The 18,731-nt window shown below is 46.6% G+C and overlaps 1 protein-coding gene across 5 annotated transcripts in view; it reads right to left on the bottom strand.

The window, feature by feature from the left end:
- Positions 1–18,731, bottom strand: part of LOC149350808 (Fanconi anemia group A protein-like) — a 75,634-nt gene that overhangs the window by 15,189 nt on the left and 41,714 nt on the right. The window contains exons 35-38 of one of the 5 annotated variants that reach the window (XM_089579949.1): positions 17,002–17,156; positions 16,408–16,543; positions 16,234–16,326; positions 7,734–7,847 (exon numbers count right to left, since the gene is read on the bottom strand). In XM_089579949.1, coding sequence (XP_089436075.1) covers positions 7,767–7,847; positions 16,234–16,326; positions 16,408–16,543; positions 17,002–17,156 — 465 coding nt within the window. In that variant the 3' untranslated portion in view covers positions 7,734–7,766. Of the gene's footprint in view, positions 1–7,733; positions 7,848–7,871; positions 11,777–16,233; positions 16,327–16,407; positions 16,544–17,001; positions 17,157–18,731 lie in introns of those variants that run through there. The other 4 variants (XM_089579950.1, XM_089579951.1, XM_089579953.1 and 1 more) reach the window with 4 other exon arrangements.

The raw sequence follows: 18,731 nt of genomic DNA, 5'->3' as shown, positions 1-18,731 counted from the left end.
TGGTGCTACTTTGCCGAAAAAAAAAATGGCTGAGGCTTAACTTGGTTAAGCCTGGAGAATGCGAAGCATCATCGTGTCGCGTAATTTGGAGGCGCACAACCACAGCGACGGCGCTAGGTGGGGCCCCGTTTCTCCACTGTCGTGACGTCATCGTGTCACGTGGTGTGACGTCATGTATCACGTGATTTGGAGGCGCACAACCACAGCGACAGCGCGAGGTGGGCCCCCGTTTCTCCACTGTCGTGACGTCATCATGTCACGTGGTGTGACGTCATGTATCACGTGATTTGGAGGCGCACAACCACAGCGACGGCGCGAGGTGGGCCCCCGTTTCTCCACTGTCGTGACGTCATCGTGTCACGTGGTGTGACGTCATGTATCACGTGATTTGGAGGCGCACAACCACAGCGACGGCGCGAGGTGGGCCCCCGTTTCTCTACTGTCGTGACGTCATGTATCATGTGATTTGGAGGCGCATAACCACGGTGAAGGGCTGAAGTAATAGCTATAGTATGCTTCGCATAAAAAACATCGGTTTACCTCAAAAAGATTATTTTTAAAAATTGGTGGCGGCCGAGGCGGAGACTGAGTCGGCCGGTTCATTCATTCTCCTCAGTCCTCAGGCATTTCAAGCGAGCTGCTGTTCACTATCTGCGGCACTCGGTTGCGGCGCACGAGTTCACAGATCGGGAAGAAGAGGATATAAGCTTGATCCGCGATTATTGAATGCTGCAGAAAAAGAAGCCGCTGATGCATCCAATATGTCTCTTCCAAATATGTACAAATATTTTGCTACTCATACTTTTTTTTTGTGAATGAACGCACGATAAAGATAGAAACCTTCCTGGGAGGGCTCCTCAGTCTAAGGGCCCTCTGACCTTCCCCTCTAGCCTAGCCCAGTCAGTCATCTTGCGCTGTACACCAGCTGGTGTGGCCAGAAGGGCGATCTCCCAGGTGGTTATAGTGAATGGGCGGTACACAGGTAGGATGTGGGGGGCTGGCTCTGCAGATGAAGGGAAGTGAGTGGAGTGGAACAAGTATGTACACTGAGGAGATGGGCTGCAGTAACGTATGCTGCCGGGCTAGTTTGTCCTTCGTCTCCTCATATTTTTGCGAGTGTACTCATAGTGCCATGTCTTTGTCAGGAGAGGTGATGGGAATGAGTGTGATATAGTGTGGAGTGGGGAGGAGAGTATATGATGCGTCTTCGCCTGTATCGATATAACTGTGGTAGTCAAGGGGCTCATTTTGGGTGTGAGCGTACGGTTGTGGGTTGGGGAGGCCATCCGGCGCGGCGGCACATTTTTATGAAGGCAAAATGCAAAAACTCGTGTAATGAGATTTCTGTGCAAGTTAAAGAACCCCATGTGATCGAAATAAATCCGCAGCCCTCCACTAGCGTGCCTCGCCGGAAACGGTACATGCTGCCTGGACATGTAAAAATCAATCAGGAAGTGAGACTAGGAGCTACCCAACAAACACAAAACCTCCTCAGAAACTCCAAAAAAGGATGGAATGTCCCAGTCCAAGTACAGCATTTATCAAACGTTTCCAGAACATAGAGGCAAGACATAGAAACACAAGAAAAAAGGCAGTGCTCCCACTAAAGGTCTAGAAACGTTCTTTCGAGAGTTTTAAGCAGCAACAAAAAATAATTAATGCATTTTGGTCCCAGGAAGGTAACTGGGTATAACCTTTCGGGACCAATGGTTTTCAACAAGAAATAAAAATTGACAGCTCGCTCTCTTTTCTCTCTCCCTCGCGCCACAAGCTGCGGGGAGAGAATGTTTTCCTCTTGCACTCGCCGTTTTGAGAGATGAAACAGCAGTTTCATTCGAACAGCCGAAGGAAACGGTAAACCCGCATCTCTCTCGGCGCATGCGTTTCTCGCACGTGGGCCGTGTCGGCTCCATGCTGCAGGCAGGCGGCGGCGGTCTGCATTTTCATCGCGCCGCCAGCAGCGGCGGTCACCAGCTTTCACGTCTTCTAGCGTTTTCCCAGCTTGCGCCCAACTTCAACATTATGTGGTGGTCCCTCCAGGCGTCTCCGACTATCGGCACTCCTCGATGCGCCGCTGTCTAGCAGAAGTGCGGTAATGGCCTCCCGTCGCTCGCCCGGCTTCCTCGCTGGACGGACGCCATTTTGCGCGCGCTTATTCGCGCTGCCCGAGACGTTCGAGCACAAGCCCCAGCGCGCGGCAGTTCTTGCTCTCGTCACTGCGCCAACTGGGCTGTCGTGGACATCGTAGCTACGGATTCACGGAAGTTTTCCCGCGCACCTCGGCGTGCCCACACCATTCCTTTTGGAACTGATGCCGCGGCGGCGCATCGCAAGTCCTTTGCGCAGCTCCACGGCCCTACTGATGCCGCTGTTCGAGGCGGCGTTCGCGGCAGCGGAGTTCGTGGCAATAGGTGACACCTCGCACGCACCCTGCATTCCTCAGCGCCCCCGACGACTGCAGCACGTTGGTGGTGGCAGCGTGGCCGTCTACTACGGTCTGAGGCGGGAAGGACCTTCGGAGACCCACCACTCTCTTTCTGCGAGTGCCCATGGATTAGCCTGCTCTACCTACTTCGCCACCGCGCAGCCATCCTGCCGCAGCGGGATAGTTTGTGCAGTGTTCGCGTGGTTATATTGACTCTCTCCCACTGGATTAATCGTGCTTTGATCTCGACTCCCAAGCTGGACTGTGCCGCATGCGCGGTCTGCCGCACCATGGATGCAGCGCGCCACCGCACGTACCTACCTGAGCACGTTCACCTTCCCGCCTGGCTCCAAGCAGTCTTATCCCCACACTTAGTCACAAGAAAATAAAACTCCCAGGATCGTTACGAGGGTGTAACGCGTATGTTTGAGCGCTCGCTGTGCTGTGAGAAGGCGCAAGACAGAAGCCTGCGTTTAATTTATGGTTTCAGCTGTTGCAGCCTTGTATTTCATCCCTGGGTTTCCGTAGTGTTTTTTTTTTATTTTAATTATTTATTTTATTTATTTATTTAAGCATACTGCTGGTCCTTTTCGCACTTTTTTTATTTTCGCCTAGTAGAACTAATATTTTTTTTTATAACACGTCGCTGAAGCTTGCTCCAAGTCTCTAAGCGTGAGGGGGGTTTCAACTTGAAGAAAATCCGTGACCTGAAACTGCGTGTCTGCAGCGTACGCCCATCTCGTCTTTTCTTTTGTCACCCAAGTTGCTCTTTACATACGTTTGCTTTTGCTTGTGCATATCTGCTTTTGTAGCCCTTAGAATGCTCGTTTAAGGTGCATCAACTCTCAGCCTGTATTCTGTTTTACTTGCTTCATATTGCAGATTTCTCAGGGCTGGAGAAAAAAGAGGCCATCATTATATGCATGGCGCCGTAGTGTTATGTACACTGTGTATGAAATGGTGCATACGTTTGCGTCTGCTGTTTGTATTCATTCAGATTTGCGCCGTTGAACGTAAGTTTTGTTCGGCACGGACTTTCAATTCGGTCTGTATTGTTTTTCTTTGACTGAAACATGAATACATTTTGATTGTGGTGGTGTATGGTGCGGTCGCCGGCATGGACGACAGGATGCAATTCGTGCTAAGAGCATATTTCTCTATGCTAAGAGCACAGCTAGTAAACTGAAATTACTTCTGTATGGCGCTGCTATTTGCTCTTATATGGGCCAAATCGGGTTACTTTTTGAGTTCATATTTCCGTTGTGTGCAAAATGCTAGGACATTTCACTTAAACGGATAAGTGCAGAACGGCCGAGCCAGCACGCATTCAGACGAGTGGAAAGGTGGATTACACCACCTGTAACGTAAGTATGCACCTGAAATTTGGCACATATGTGCGCTTGAATTCCTGCAGGCTGCATGAAAAAGGAGGAATAATTTTATTGAACCAGAGCCGAGAAATCTAGCATTAACCTTTTGGGGCTTTCCATGGGACGCACAACTTTTTGGACATTGCTAGCTGTTGGGACGTTTTTTAGATGTGTTCGGGAAAAATGAGCACCTCCTGGGGAGATTCCAGATGTCCCGATGGGTCATTTTTGGGAGATTTTGAGGAGGTTTTGTGTTTGTTGGGTAGGGCTGTTGTTGGTTCGGACTAGAATTTCAGGAGCGTGGTGGTTGAAATTAGAGTGTACTCTAGTACACTCTAGTTGAAGGAGACATGATGGCTTCGGCGAACGCTTGTTACCAACCTTTGTCAAGGGAACAGCCTGGTGCCGCCGTGTTTGGGGTTACACCGCATCATATGTCGCTGAAGCTGCAGTTCTCGCTATTTAGAGCAAAAGCTGTAATAGCTTTGTGCAAGCCATTTAACAGAAGTAATTTAGGGAGTACAACGGCCGCCACGGAACGCGTTAGTTGCAAACCACCGTCACATCACCTCAAAGCGCGATTGAGGTGTTCACTGACCCAGGGAGTCAGTTATGCGCTTTTCCTTTCCTCAGAACCAACGGAGTCTAAACCCTCCGTTGATTTTGAGAAAAGAATAAGGCGCGTAACTGGCTCAATTTGTAAGTGGGCACCACCGCTACCTCATATCGCTTTGAGGTGGCCACTGACCCCATGGGCCAGCTATGCGCCTTTCCTTTCATTTCCTCAAAACCAGCAGAGGGTTTAGACTGCGAATAAGGCAACAGTGGGAACTAGGCTATTTGCTTCGTGCAAGGGGGCTCTGAAGTCCGTGAAGTGTGCCGGGAACGCGACCGAACCGAAGACCGCAAGCGGAAGGAGGCCACATATGCACGTGAGCGCCAAAACGGGTGTCACCTGTAAAACGTGGAAATGGGCTTGCCACCCCAGACTTCTCGGCCGCTAATGCCAGTCAGCTTCCGCTGATTTATGCGTTAAGCCGCTAAGCGTAGGGACGTAATAATTCTTTTGAGGTGGAAAAAATTGTAACGCTCGGCAGCAGCACACGAAAGTCACAACAACGGTGAACCAACACGCTCTAGGGGCCCTATACGCTTACACACATTATCGAAACTCCCGTGCGTTTGACAGCCACAAAAGGCTGGAGCTGGCAATACTGATTCCGATATGGATAGTGGGAGCTCGCGGAGAAGGAAAAAGTTGACGATGATGATGATAGCCCACGGCCTCGGGCGCCATCCGTGAACGGCACAGAAGCTCCTGTGCGCGTGCGTGGCCTCCGCGATCAAGCGCTTCGTTGCTCGCAGTCGCAGCCGATCGCGGAGGCCACGGCACGTGCATTTCGAAGGCTATTCCCGTGTGGGTCGTGGAAAGTTTGGGTGCGACCCTTACACGCGTTTATATGGCATCTCTCTCTCAAAAAATAGCGTTTGGCACATGTACACTACGAGGCGCGCCATTTTAGTGGGCATTCCCCGCATTTAGCCATTGTGTGTTTGTCTGAAGCCTTTGTAGCAGGCTGCTCACCTGCCCACCATGGCAGGTGGCAGTTCAGTTAATCGGGAGAGGTTGCTGCAACCTGGGTTTCAGCCCAACCGAAGCAACCAAAGTCCCACCACCTGCCTTAGCGCATCGCTTAACCGTTGTACTGCTGCGCCGGGAGAGGTATGAGGACTCCCAGGGATCTATGAATGTAAAGGAGAGAATGGCCAATTCCGCATATATGGGCATTAACTCATTATGGGTATCCGAACAACTACCATCCGTGAATACTGGATCTGAACACCGGAAGCAAAGTGACAGCCGAAATGTTAGCGCATTCAATTTGCATTTGGACAATGCAAATCAACAATTTTTTTTTTGCGAATATGCTATCCCATATGCCCATTTTATGCTTGCACTACATTCTGCAACGAGGCTTTATAAAGTGTTCACTTTTTTTTTTCGCAAGCTGTGCGGCACCAGTTGGCAGCGTACAGTGGGCAATAAAACAGCGGACGCAGTAGCAGATGGCACGCTCGTCTTCACCCTGCGTCCAGTCTCATCGGCCAACAAGGAATGCTCAAGCCACGAAGTGCATGCGAACGCATTCCGCCGCATCAAATCCAAAATGCCACACAAATGTGGGACCGGTTGCGTTCGAATATGCGTGAGGCTTAGCATAGAATTGCTAGTCGCAACTTGCATCAGCCATATCGGTCAGAAGTCGGACCGTCAACAAACACATACATGAAAGAGCGTAAGTGGTGGTGCATAAGGAGGCTCTATGTGCATCTTTCTTTCGTTTCTCAGTGGACACTTGGATACAGCTCTGCGGAAGCTGCGTCCGATTGCAGCGGCCAACAAAGAACGCTCAAGCCGCAAAGTGCATGCTAACGCATTCCGCCACATCAATCACACTGATCACCCCATATTATTTTTTTTCTTTATTTGTAGATACTGCAATCCCACATTTTGGAATTTTAGCAGGGTGGGAGAAAGACAAAATATCAAAGACACAATACAGTGGCATGTTGAAGCAAAACAAGTAAAAAAAATAATAATTCGTATCAAACATTACCAAAGAAGGGAAGCAAATGATGTCAGTGATGATAGCAAGACTTAAATGTCAATAATGCTACTCCAGTCAGTTGCTGTACTTTTTTCTAGTAGCATATACAGTTGAGGAGATTATTTCAGAGAGGTTGCTTTTATAATGCTCTTTAAATAATTTAAATAGGAACTCAGTTGGCTCACTGATGGCAAGTTAGCTCTTGTTAAGCCAGTAACTGAGGCTCGCTTACAGCTGTGAAGCTGCTGCTGATGATGAATAGGCCAAGAGTGCAGCTGGGGCCCTTTTTAACCTATAAGGCAATAACCAAACTAGCTACTTTTTCTTATCCCTAGCACCGATTTCTTTGTTTCATGTGAAATTAGCATCCTTCATGTTGCAAACAAGGTGGTTTTTATCCCACCTAGCCAAGCTTGGTAGCACGTCCTCCACCAATTTTATGTAGACAGATTTTTGCCACCTGCACTACCTCCAAAACAAAAAGTGCTTCTACAATCTATGGTGGCATTCTGTACAAAATTTTTCAACTGCATGGAAGAAATTAACCGCTGGTCTTTGTGTTGAAAAACAAATGCATTAGCTTTTTGGAGGCCTTGACATACTATTTAGGCAGAAAAATATTTGCTTTGAATCGAAATAATTAGCAATGCCTGAAAGGGTGAATTCAATCCAGGCCAACTATTCCTCACTTACCTTTCTCTGATAATAAAACAGCAAGTTTAACTTAATAACTTTACATTTATTATTGTAATGCAAAGAACCATACTGACAACAGCAGTTCTAAAAAAGAAAGAAAAGCTTCCGACATACTAGCTGCTTAACCAGCTGTTGTGTGTTGCATGTTTACAAAGAACTGGACATAGGTGCACCTTTGTATGTGCAGAGTTAATGTTTGTCACTGCTCAGGACGTTATCAGGAATAACCTCCTACATTCATCAATCATGGTGGTGACGTGGCGATATAAAGAACACTCTTAGAGCACGGCCAATGTATACTATGCACAAAGCCTTTGTCCAGCCGAAGACAATATTAATGGAATGAAAGGAAGTCTGTGACTGCACAATGTAAGTGGAAGCTGCCCATATATTGACTAAACACTAGAGCAGATTATTTATTTGAAAAACCCTTTTCAGAGTCCTTAAAACATATTAAAATGCTCTTCGGTGGCTTGCATTAGAAGGTGTCCTCAAGCTTGACAATCAAACGGCATTACAACATGCTGAAAGTAGGTTCCAAACCTCCTCGGGACATTATTATGCCTACATCCCAAGGATGTAGCTGTAAAGAGTGGGCAAGGTCAGCCAACAGACCAAAACAGCCAACAGACATGGTTTTTAAATAAAATCTTTTCATTGTAACCATCATGGGTGCGAGCTGTGGCCACGTTGTAATAGCTCGTCGATGCGCTGACGGAAGACCAATGGACACTTGGCCAATGTAGTCTGCAAATGTAAAAATTTGTCAGCATGACAGTTTAGTCTGCAGTACAAGTTTGTCACTGTCAACATGCAGCCTATGCAACCCTTCCCACAAATATAGATAGCCCCATGAGCCATCCAATCCTACCCACAAAGGAAAATCGTGGAGCTTCCTATGTTGAGTCAGCGGCCCTGTCCTGTCTACAGCGCGTACACAGAGGGACGACACCGTTAAAATGCGTGGCTGACGGCTTCCCTCGAAAGGCAGCAATTGCACGCTTGCAGTGCAAAGTGCAGTTCTGATAGGTAGCGCCTAATCTCAGCACTGGGCGAGTGAAAGTGGTGACTGAAACAAGGTGTTCATCTGATCTTTGAAAATTCAAAATAAAAAGCGGAGTAACTTTTGTTTGCATGCTCAGATTTGAAAGATTCTGTTTTGCACTGATGTGTTAGGCTGATAGCAGCCACCCTCCGGGATCTTCCGGTGGCAGCCTCCTTCCGGTTGTTCATTCCTTCGCTCTCGCTGTGGCAGGTGGTATTTCTCTCTGTTACCACCTGCCAACACGCCACCTGTCACACACCTACACATGCCATATGTCAGGTGGCGTGTTACGCCGAAAATGCCGACGCTGTCGCCTACGACATGAAACAACGAACGGGCGCCTGAGAGCTGCGCTCTAAAAATAAGCATGCCCACTGATCAATGAGAATAGGTCAAACTGGCCATTATAATAGCACACAACTAAAGCTGCATAAACACATTTTAACTACAACTGTAGGCTCTCACTTGGCAATGAACTACTGAGTTTACAGGTGCTTCCCCCTTTTTGATAACTGTGCTGCTCCAACATGTAAATGAGCTCATAATAGAAACAGCCGAGACATACAAAATAAAAAAGCAACTTGAACTATATGTAATACCCCTGTCACATGGCCGACTTGGAACTCCCCCAAAATTCTTTAATCTAAAGGAGCCCAAGGAATACCCCTGCTACACGGGCGTTTCGAATGCCTTCCAACCGAATGTCATTCGACTCGACTGCCGAACTAACGTTGCTACACGAAGTTTTTCAATGGCATTCGGTTCAGATGACATTCGAGTCGACGGAGCTCCGCGGAGACATTCCAGATTTTGGAATGCCTTCGAAACGCGAACACCGCCCGAACCGACCAATAGCCGTCGCCACCGCCGTCGCTTCGCCCCGCCCACAGCCGCGCGACTGCTTTCGGCTCTGTGGCTGTTCATTTCGATACCCGCTACTCGCTTTTTTTTGCTGTTTGTTTAGCAAATAGTTCGTGTTCCGTCTAAGTGAGTGCTTGCAGATAATAGTACACCAATGAACATTTACCGCGTGTGCATGAAATTTCCCCAGGAGTGCGCCGATGAGGACGACTGCACTCATACTGCTGTTTACATCGCTGCGTATGAACAGCCTGTGCTCGTTTGCAAGACATTAAACGAAATATGCGCTTTAGTTCTATTAAATAATCTTTTCTCTTCTGTACCTGTTGTACCCGTGCTTGTTTACGCAATGCGACAATCTGTGGGAAGCGCCGACACGATCGCTCGCCTGAGAAACACTTGACAGCTGGGTTGTTGACATTGCGTAGGACCGGCGCTTTTCGCTAATTTTTCCGGCTTCCTCCGACATGCCCAGTACTTTATTTTAAACTACTTTATCCAGAAGTATGTTTGGTGACCGTTCGCGTTAACTGAAATGGCCTAACTTGTTACCCAAAAGCTAGCGACGGCGACGACTGCTGCTGGCCGTAAAGCACTGCTCGGCAGCCCGAGTCACACCGCCGCTCCCCGTGATCTTATGCGCGTCCTGCGATGTAAGCAATAGTTGATTTCATGTCACTGTTGTCAAAACTACACTCGTTGACCATTTGCATTCGCTAAAACTTGTGAATTCGTTCTTCACAACAACGGCAATCACCGATCCAACCCTGCGGACTCGCTAGGCCTAGTCGTCGCTGAAGGGAACAGAGTCGTCGTCGACTGAAATTAATTTGCCAAGTGGTTATCGCTAGTGAGTGTCCAAGTGTGCACATGTGAAATATAGCCGTTTGTTTCGCTTATTTCCAATACGGATAATGTATAAGCGCGCATATATTCGCACCGTCACCTCATCACCTTGTTTTCGCTCAGCCACCGAACTCCCGAGGGCATGAAGGCTGACCGTCCGCCGATCGGATTCGTCGGTGTCATTTAGCCAAAAAACTTGTCCCACTACAATATTAAAGTGAACTAGATAGTTCACTATAATCACACGCTGCTGTTCACTGCGACAGTGCCGCTGTCGGACTAGTGTGACCGTCGTCGTCGTTGTACCCTGAAAACGAGCTGAGAATCTCTAATGCGTTTGGAAAGTGTCGTGTAGCACCGCGGGAGCCCGTCGAGTTAGAATGCCATTCCAAGTCTCGACTGCCATTCGACTCAGATGTCATTCGAAAGTACCCGTGTACGCCTCGAAGGGATTATTGTCGTGTCACATGGTCTGTAAAGAGCTTCTCAGTAGATCCGCCAAGGGTCCATTAAGCGCTGTACATTCAGTGTCAACATATAAAAGGATAACGCTCGAAACAACTGAAATTTTTTAATACTTCTTTTCTCACAAAATGCAATTGTCACATAAAAAATTCATTTTTCCCGTGGTGGCTCAGTGGTAAGGTGCTTGTCTACCGAGCCGGAGTACCCGGGTTCAAACCCGACCGCGGCGGCTGCGTTTCGATGGAGGCGAAACGCAAGAGGCACCCATGTGCTGTGCGATGTCATTGCACGTTAAAGATCCCCAGGTGGTCGAAATTATTCCGGAGGCCTCCACTACGACACCTTCTTTCTCTCTTTCTCTCCCACCTTCCTCCCTTCCCTTACGGCGCGGTTCAGGTGTCCGCTGAGATATGTGAGACAGATACTGAGCCATTTCCTTTCCTCAAAAACCCTTTTTACTCCATTTGTGAAAACATTTACTCCATGAGTGGGGAGTAAAAAGGTGGACTGTCCTCCATTTTACTCCCATGAGGGAATAAGGGAGTAAAAATGAGGATTTACCAGGATTTACTCCAGTCTAGAAATGGAGTTAATTGTGCCAAATACTCCACCAGTGCCAAAATAGAGAAAAAAACACCATTTTGTGCAATCCGCCCCGCCACCTAGCGTCTCGTCTGCTTCTGGTCAGTCGTCTGATAACGGCGGTGAGTGAAGACCGCTTGGTTACCATCGTCGCCGAATCTCTGCTGACTTCTGCTCCTTCACGGGCGCCAGCCGCGGTACAAGATATCGGCTTGTAGCCGTTTTCCGCTACATTACGGTACATAATTGAATTGCTCCTGTGAAGCCTCCAGTGCTCTAACGATAACTGACTTTCCTTTGTTTGTGTCGCCACCCCATTACAGCCCCCGCTTAGGCCTAATTTTCACAGGCTTTTTTCAGTGTGGTCCTCGCAATGTGTTGCAGCAGATTATGTGTTGCATGAACAGGGAACTGTGATAGAACATAGTGTCAACGCTGAGCTCTTGATTGAGCTCATGAGGCCACATTTTTCCTCAACCGTGTTTAAAATCCAAGCCTTAATGAAGTGAATATGAAAGCAAACACTACCATTCCAAACTACCATCAGGTGTATTTTCATCTTTTCTCCTCTGGTTTTGGGTGAAATATAGCGTGGTGCATGACCGTGAAAACTACCCAGCGTCTCCTTGTCAATTTTGAACTACTGATTATAATGTCACATCCCTTTATCTACGAACATGGCCAACGTAACGAGCTCGTACAGCAAAAGGAGACGACAAGCAGACGACTCCTGCCGCGTACGCCGCCGCTGGGCTAGCAGACGGCGGAAAGAATGCGTGACGCGGGGTCTAGGGCAGCGCAGTTTCCCAAGTTGGGTTGCCGGCGGCCCGCAGAGCTACTGCCCGTTTCCGCCGCTGTCACTGCTGGAAGAGTGAGCCTGAATGAAGATAAACACGCCATTTTTGGGCTCCATTTCTGTGGGTAGTAAAAAATTTACTCCCTTTTCACTCCAAAATAACTCCCTTTATACTCCAAAATAACTCCCTTATATAAGGGAGTAAATAAAAAACACCATACATATGGAGTAAAAAAACCTCCTTTTGGGTGTTTTTTTGCTAACAGTGTAGCCTGAGTTGCTTCGGGACGTTAAACCCCAATAAACCAAACCAAACCTTAGTTATATGAAATTTGAGCACAGCTCTGTAGGTGTCTCAGGCTCTGGTACGTCTGCCAATGATGTGCAATGCATAGCGCGAGAGTGTGTTGCTGTTCAACACAAGGTGCGATCGGCTGCGGCAATAGCCTAGTGCTCTCATGCAGTGGCCAGAGAAGCGGATCTTATCGAGGTGCCACGGAAGTAAAGCACATTGAAAATTGAAAACAAGAGTACACCCTACACCCTTTGAGGGGATTATCAATCTCCTCTCACTAGGAACTTCTTAAAGGTGCACAGAAGAGAATTCTGAACTTGTCTTTTTGCCGCGGGAACTCGATCTACACGTTCCGAGCTTTCTTAGAAACTTCAATTTATTGCCCTGTGTGGCCGATTTCCCTAATTAAATGGAATTAACGTCCGGCTCCCGCCTTTTTTTTTTAATTCTCCCTCGTACAGTGGGCGGAGTCGACCAATGCGTGGAGCACCTTTCACCCAGTCCCGTGGCGGCTTGCCGCTCTGCCATCGGCGGAGTAATACATAGTAGTCCGTAGTAGCAAATAGTCCGCGCGTATTTTTATTTTTTCGGGCTTATTTTGTGGCTATATTATCTGCGAATGAAACTATTTATTCATGGAAACCTAAAAAACAAAATAAAGCGAAAGCAAAGCCTCCACGGGACTGGGTGAAAGGCGCTCCACGCGTTGGTCGACTCCGCCCACCATACGAGGGAGAATTAAAAAAAAAAGGCGGGAGCCGGACGTTAATTCGATTTAATTGGGGAAATCGGCCACACAGGGCAATAAGTCATTGTTTCTAAGAATGCTAGGAACGTGTAGATCGAGTTCCCGCGGCAAAAAGACAAGTTCAGAATCCTCTTCAGTGCACCTTTAAGGGTCCGGGACGCGGCGTTGAAATTCCAAAAAATGCGCAAAAATTTTTTTTCTTTTTAATTTGTATTCGCTTGTAAGCCTCGATTTTTTATGCTGTCCCGGAGTTTTATTGTTGAAATAACCGGCAAGTACTCTTAAAAAAATTTTTCGTGAACAGCAGCAGCTCTGCATTGCAGGGAAACGCCCGAACAAGGGGTGTTTTTCTCCGTTATGGTTTGCTGCCCAGCAATTCATTTTGCGAAGCAAACTGCTTCAAGACTGTTTTATCTATTTTGACCCCATTTGCACTGTTGCACTCCTAGCACCATACTGCAGGTCGAGACATTCTTTGAATTTTAAATTTCCTGTATGAAATTATCTTTCCATTCTAGATATTTCAACGGAAACTGCATTTCAAAAATTCACAACCAAAATTTGTGCTTTGCCAAAAAAATATTCTGAATGTCTTGACCTCTAGCATGTCAGTAGGAACGCACTGAACGGTGAATCAGCCTTCTGCCACATTTTTTTAACACTGCCGCCTTTTCACAAGATTCAGAAGAAAATATATATTACAAAGCAATTTTCTGGAGATATAACAGCAAAATTGTGTGACAGTAGTCAAAATTATTTTTAATCTTCTCAACAAATTTCATGTAAACATATGAAGAAATAAAAAAAAGTGGTAGGGTTTTAATGTAGTTAAACCGAGTAGAAGTGCAAAAGCATGTGCTTAGCCTGATTGGCTGATGGTTTTGCTTTGCTGGGTTGTCGGCATGTCTGGCGACGATGTTAGTTCAATAGTAGTATCAGAAGATGAAGAAAACGTGTAATGCACAGTGCAAGATTGTGTTGCAATTTAATATGAGGCGTGATCAGCTGCGGTGATAGCATAGTGCTTTCATGCACAGGCCACCAAAGCTGATCTATTCGTGCCGCCGCGGGTTCGAACCCTAGTCACACATATTTTTTTATTTATTTATTTACTCAGGGTCAGGCTTTATCAATGAAATGGTTTTTGCAGCTTTCGTCATTAAGTAAAGCTTTCGCTGTAAAATTTTTTGCTGAAAGCCGTGTCCCCTCTTAAACTTCCTTCCCTTAAAGGGCCACGGACCACCCTCTGGTCGAAAATATTTTCTACCTCTCTGGTAGCGAAGCATCATCCCCAGAAGGCGCAGCTGCAAATATTTTTTGAAAAGACTCATTAATAGCGTGGAGTACGTCACATGTCTAGGTCATGGCCTCGCCTTGCCAAGAGTTCTTCTCTTGCTTTTTGCTACCCAGTCTATTTCATGGTGGAACGGCAGGTCTCCCAACACCCTCTCTATTTTGCTCTTTGGGTCTCCTCGTGGTGTTTCGACGCATTTTTTTTGCTTTGTCCTTCCTCTCCCCAGTTGTTTTTTGTTTGTTTGAAGCTTCTTTTTTTTTCACCTTCTCCACTCTCTTCCCTGCCCTTCCTGTTTGGGTGAGCAACAAAACTGCTTGACCCCTGTCTTTTACCGGCCGGTGTTCATCCCCCGCGTCTCCATTGTCATTGCGCATAGCTTGGCGCGTGTGCCTTTGTGGCCTTGCTCCGCTGTGCTCACAGATGTTTTTCTGCACTCCACGCCTTCCGTGTTATATAAGGTTGCTTGTCCTCAGCATCGAAACAGCGTTGTAGCATTTTCTCCGCACACTGAACAATCGAGAGACTCGATCGGCTTGACCACCTAAACTTGTTAGCAAGCGCATCCTTTCATATATCTGTTTGCTTTTGTCAGTGACAACCCCAGTTAGCGAGCCTCTTTTTCATGACTTTTCTTTTTTTTGAGGCCTCCCCACCGTTTTAACCACCCGATTCCACTTCTCCGTGTATGTTTATGTGTTCTCTGCATTTGTGTCTTTTCTCCGCTCCTAAGCTCCTGTCGTTCAACGCAGCCAAGAAAAACCAGGACAGTGGCAGTGTAGACAAGATGAATGAGCGATAAGCAGTGTATGTGCGGAGCGATCGAGTGTGTCGAGTGTGCGAGCGAGGGAAAGGCTCGACGACACACGACACGGCATACGCACAGAACACACTGAAGCATACATGAACTGGCACAATTAACTAAAAGCCTTGTTTTGGGGGGCTTGCATGGAGAAAAAAAACTGAGGAGGGAGTGCACACACAGCGGGGCAGATATCACAGCATGCTATCACGTAGCATGATCATGAGGGATGGGGGGGAACTGACTCTCTCCATTTTACTATATTTTTACGTTTTATGATTAGGCCTCCAAGTTGTCGCCGGACGCTCCCTCCTCAGTTTTTTTTTTTTTCTCCTACATGCAGGCTTTGTATGCGTGTGCGCAACGAGCAGACGACGCAAAAAACTGGCTATGCCCATCCTTGGCCCCTCAGTCAGAACGATGCACCAATGGAATGCCTTTAGTGAAGGTTTTCAAAATGACGTCAACCTGCCAGAGTAGAGGATGAGGATGTGTGCTTTTCGAAGGAAAGAGCGAACGGGCTTTGATTTGAATTTTTACAGCTTTTCGGGGCACGCATAGCTCTAATATATTGCAGAGGTTATCTTCGATGCCTCATCTATGCAGTGGGCTTGTTTTTCTAAAATGTCCAGACCCCTGGTCCATGGCCCTTGAAGGACTGAGGTATGACAGGGCATGCATCTCCCTTGAAACAGACTACTTTGGTTGAAGTGAGTTCAGCTGTGCCCGAGTGATAGGGGATATAAGTCATCCATCCACTGTTTTTAGTGAAATTGCATACCTCGATTAAAGTGACATGTGCATCTGTGCTTAATGGTGTTCTGTTAATTTTAGTTTCTTATTTCTTTGACTAGCTTTCTACCCTCTGCACATATGTAGTGCAGTCTACACACCTTGTTTTTTGTATAAATTCGGTTGCTAGTACAAACCTGTGGTGTCTATCCCTTCATTCATCTGTCTGTCACACTACTTGTAAAGCTTCATGGCCCACTGAGCAAAAAATTCTTAAAAACTCTTGCACTATTTTAACACAACCACACTTTAGACGCCGGGTTTCGAATGTGCTGGAAAAAGTTAGGGCATTCAAAAATCAGTTGTCAGTCGATTTAAAGACTGCCAAAGTAAAACAAGTTGAAGAGTGGAAATAATCACAATTTATACTTATAAGGTAGAAGCCTGGTCTGTTTTGTGATACATAATAATAGAACGACAAAGCATTCTCACTGGAATGCCCCACTTCAGAAATTGTACAAATTCTGCAGCCATCAGGAACATTTTGTAGTGCCCTCGCTGAGTATTTCAATATGTATCAATTCTATTGCTGCTGCAGTAAAACCGACCATAAATAACACTGATCATTCTAGCTTCTATCTGACAGCAGAGATTTATATGAGCAACTCACTTTTGGCAAGGACTTGAGCACTTTCGGTGGTGCTGTTGTTAGCAATGAGTACAGCCGAGCCGAGATTGATATTGGCATGCACACACCTTCAGCCTGAAACCAATTAGCATACTTAACAAAAATGTATACCACAGCTATTATACTAGCAGAGCTGCGTATATACCAAAAGCATACCTGGAGATGTGCAGAAGACATGCCAACATTCAGTACATCCTCATCTATTGTGTCAATATGAGTCATGAGCAAAAGTGCAGTGTTCATACAACAGCTTCTCTTGGGTTCTTGCCGCTCCAAATTCTCAACAACAAGGCTATAATATGAAATGGCATCCAGTTAGCCATGAGACATTTTACCTCAAGCTGCAGTTAGCAACACAAAAAAAAAAAGGCCACTGTTCGGCTGCAGCTCGCTAGTGAGCTAGCACTGATGTAACACTGAGTAAGCCACTATGCTGCTGAGTTGCGTTGGCTGGGCCAAGAAGCTGGCTACATAGCCTGTTTGAATTAATCGTTCTATACACTGATGCACTCGAATTACTAAAGGATTTTTTTTCATTGCAATATGCAATTGTGATGGTACTGAATGTCAGTTCTGATACACCGGACATTCAAATTAAATGAGTTTGAATAAATAGCATTCCACTGAATCATCATACGGTGAAAATACAATAAACACTCCTGCTGAAAACAATCATGCTAGCCACCTGCCATGGCCAGCTCATAGTATTTTGTTTGAAGGTACAGTGCCTATATAGTAAAGTATTATTACCTGAAGCAGAAAACAAGAAGCAGGAAGAAGTCCAGGGCAGACATCAGGTTCTGCATCAAAGCAGTGTTGAAACTGGCAGGCTCCAAAGAAGAGCACAGGTTTGGATTTTCTTGCAAGAAGCTTGACAGACATACTTTCAAGCCACCATTAGGCTTCTGCACACAAAAAAAAGGAAACAGTTTACTGGGAATCTATAGAGCTTATTCAGGTGACGTCACCTGCGTGGCGTGCAACAAGATGGCGGTCGCATCGTGCCGCGCCCACATTATCAAGACAATCCTACTGTCTGGCAAATCCGATAATGACTCCCACCCCAAGGCGTAGGGGAGGAGCCTTCTGTCAGCGCTCTTCGATACGCCTATTAGAGAAGTGGGGTGTGCTGCCCCCTCCACATCTCCCTTTGTGCAGGGTCTTTTGGGCCCACAAGCGCTCCTCAGTTCCGAGATTTTAGTTTCAAACCTCGCAAAAGTATGGCGGCCGAAGGGGTACAGGGCTGCCATGCAGGAGCCTCCTTCCATACGCCAAATCTGATAGTGAAGAAGGTCTGTACTCATTGCACATAGATGAGCAACATGCAAAATATTGTCTTGTGCACTTGTACCTGCAGAAAACATGTCTTTCACAAGCAGTGTTCAATAAGCCTTTTCTGCCGAGATGTAATTTTCTTGGTGCAATTGAAAGATGTTGCACACACACTAAATTTAGGAATGTCCTCTCTTCCTAGAGCACTCCACCTTTTCATATGGCACCCACCAAAGATGATGCATTTTTGTCACTGATGCACTAATCTCTGTATGCCACTACAGAAGAATGGGGATGGCTGCTCATGTCACCACAGGTATACTGCACTGGTTACCTCTTTTCATCCTTGTCACACATGAAGTGCATGCCCTTCAGAACTGAAATTAGTTAATGTAGAAGCTCCCTCAGAGCTTGGGTAGCTTTGGGACTTTAAACCCTGTCAAACCAAAACCTACCCAGTGCCACCCTCGACCTACGTTCTTCTACCTTCACCCTGCAGAAAAATCCTGTTGCCTGTGTGAAGCCTCGGCTTAGAGTAAAAGCATCAAAAGGGTTAATCCAACTGCATTTGCAGAATCGTTGCATCAGATTTCTGATCGTACCATAATTTTTTTATGCACCAAAGCAACACTGTAGGCTACGAGGTGTACTGTAATGGAGGGTTGTAGACTAATTTCAACCACCTAGGCTCCAAAATGTGCGCAAAGGTTATAGCCATTTTTGCATTTCGCCTCCATTGAAATGTGGCCACTGCAGCTAGAATAAAATCCACAATGTTGGGCTCAGTAGCTGAATGCAATGGCCACTCAGCTACTGCAGCAGGCCACCAGAAGCCCAATGATGTGAGGTCCAGGATGTAAGGCAGGTTAGGCAGACATCACAGAACTGATGCTGTCATTCTTCTGCAATGGCTCACAGAGACTAACAGCCAGAGACAAAATTCGGGCACTACATGTTGAGAAGACAATCAGAAACAAGTGCTTCTCATTGGTCTGCTTCTCAATGTGTAGTGCCTGAATTTCACGCTTTCTTTGGCAGAAAGCATGTACCAACTAGGCTCACAAAGAGCACTCCTAAAGGCAAAACCAGAGAAGTGGTACCGGAAGTGCACCTCCACAAGTGAGGACTGTACTGGAAAGTCATGCTACAGTGAAAGAGGACATTCCAAACATTTTTTTAATTATCTTTCAGTTCTTTCGTTTGATAAA

Source organism: Amblyomma mixtum, chromosome 3, assembly GCF_055824585.1.
Source record: "Amblyomma mixtum isolate Tamu chromosome 3, ASM5582458v1, whole genome shotgun sequence".
Lineage (NCBI taxonomy): Eukaryota > Metazoa > Arthropoda > Arachnida > Ixodida > Ixodidae > Amblyomma > Amblyomma mixtum.
The sequence above is the reverse complement of the archived record's forward strand: the minus strand, read 5'-3'. Positions and strand labels throughout refer to the sequence as shown.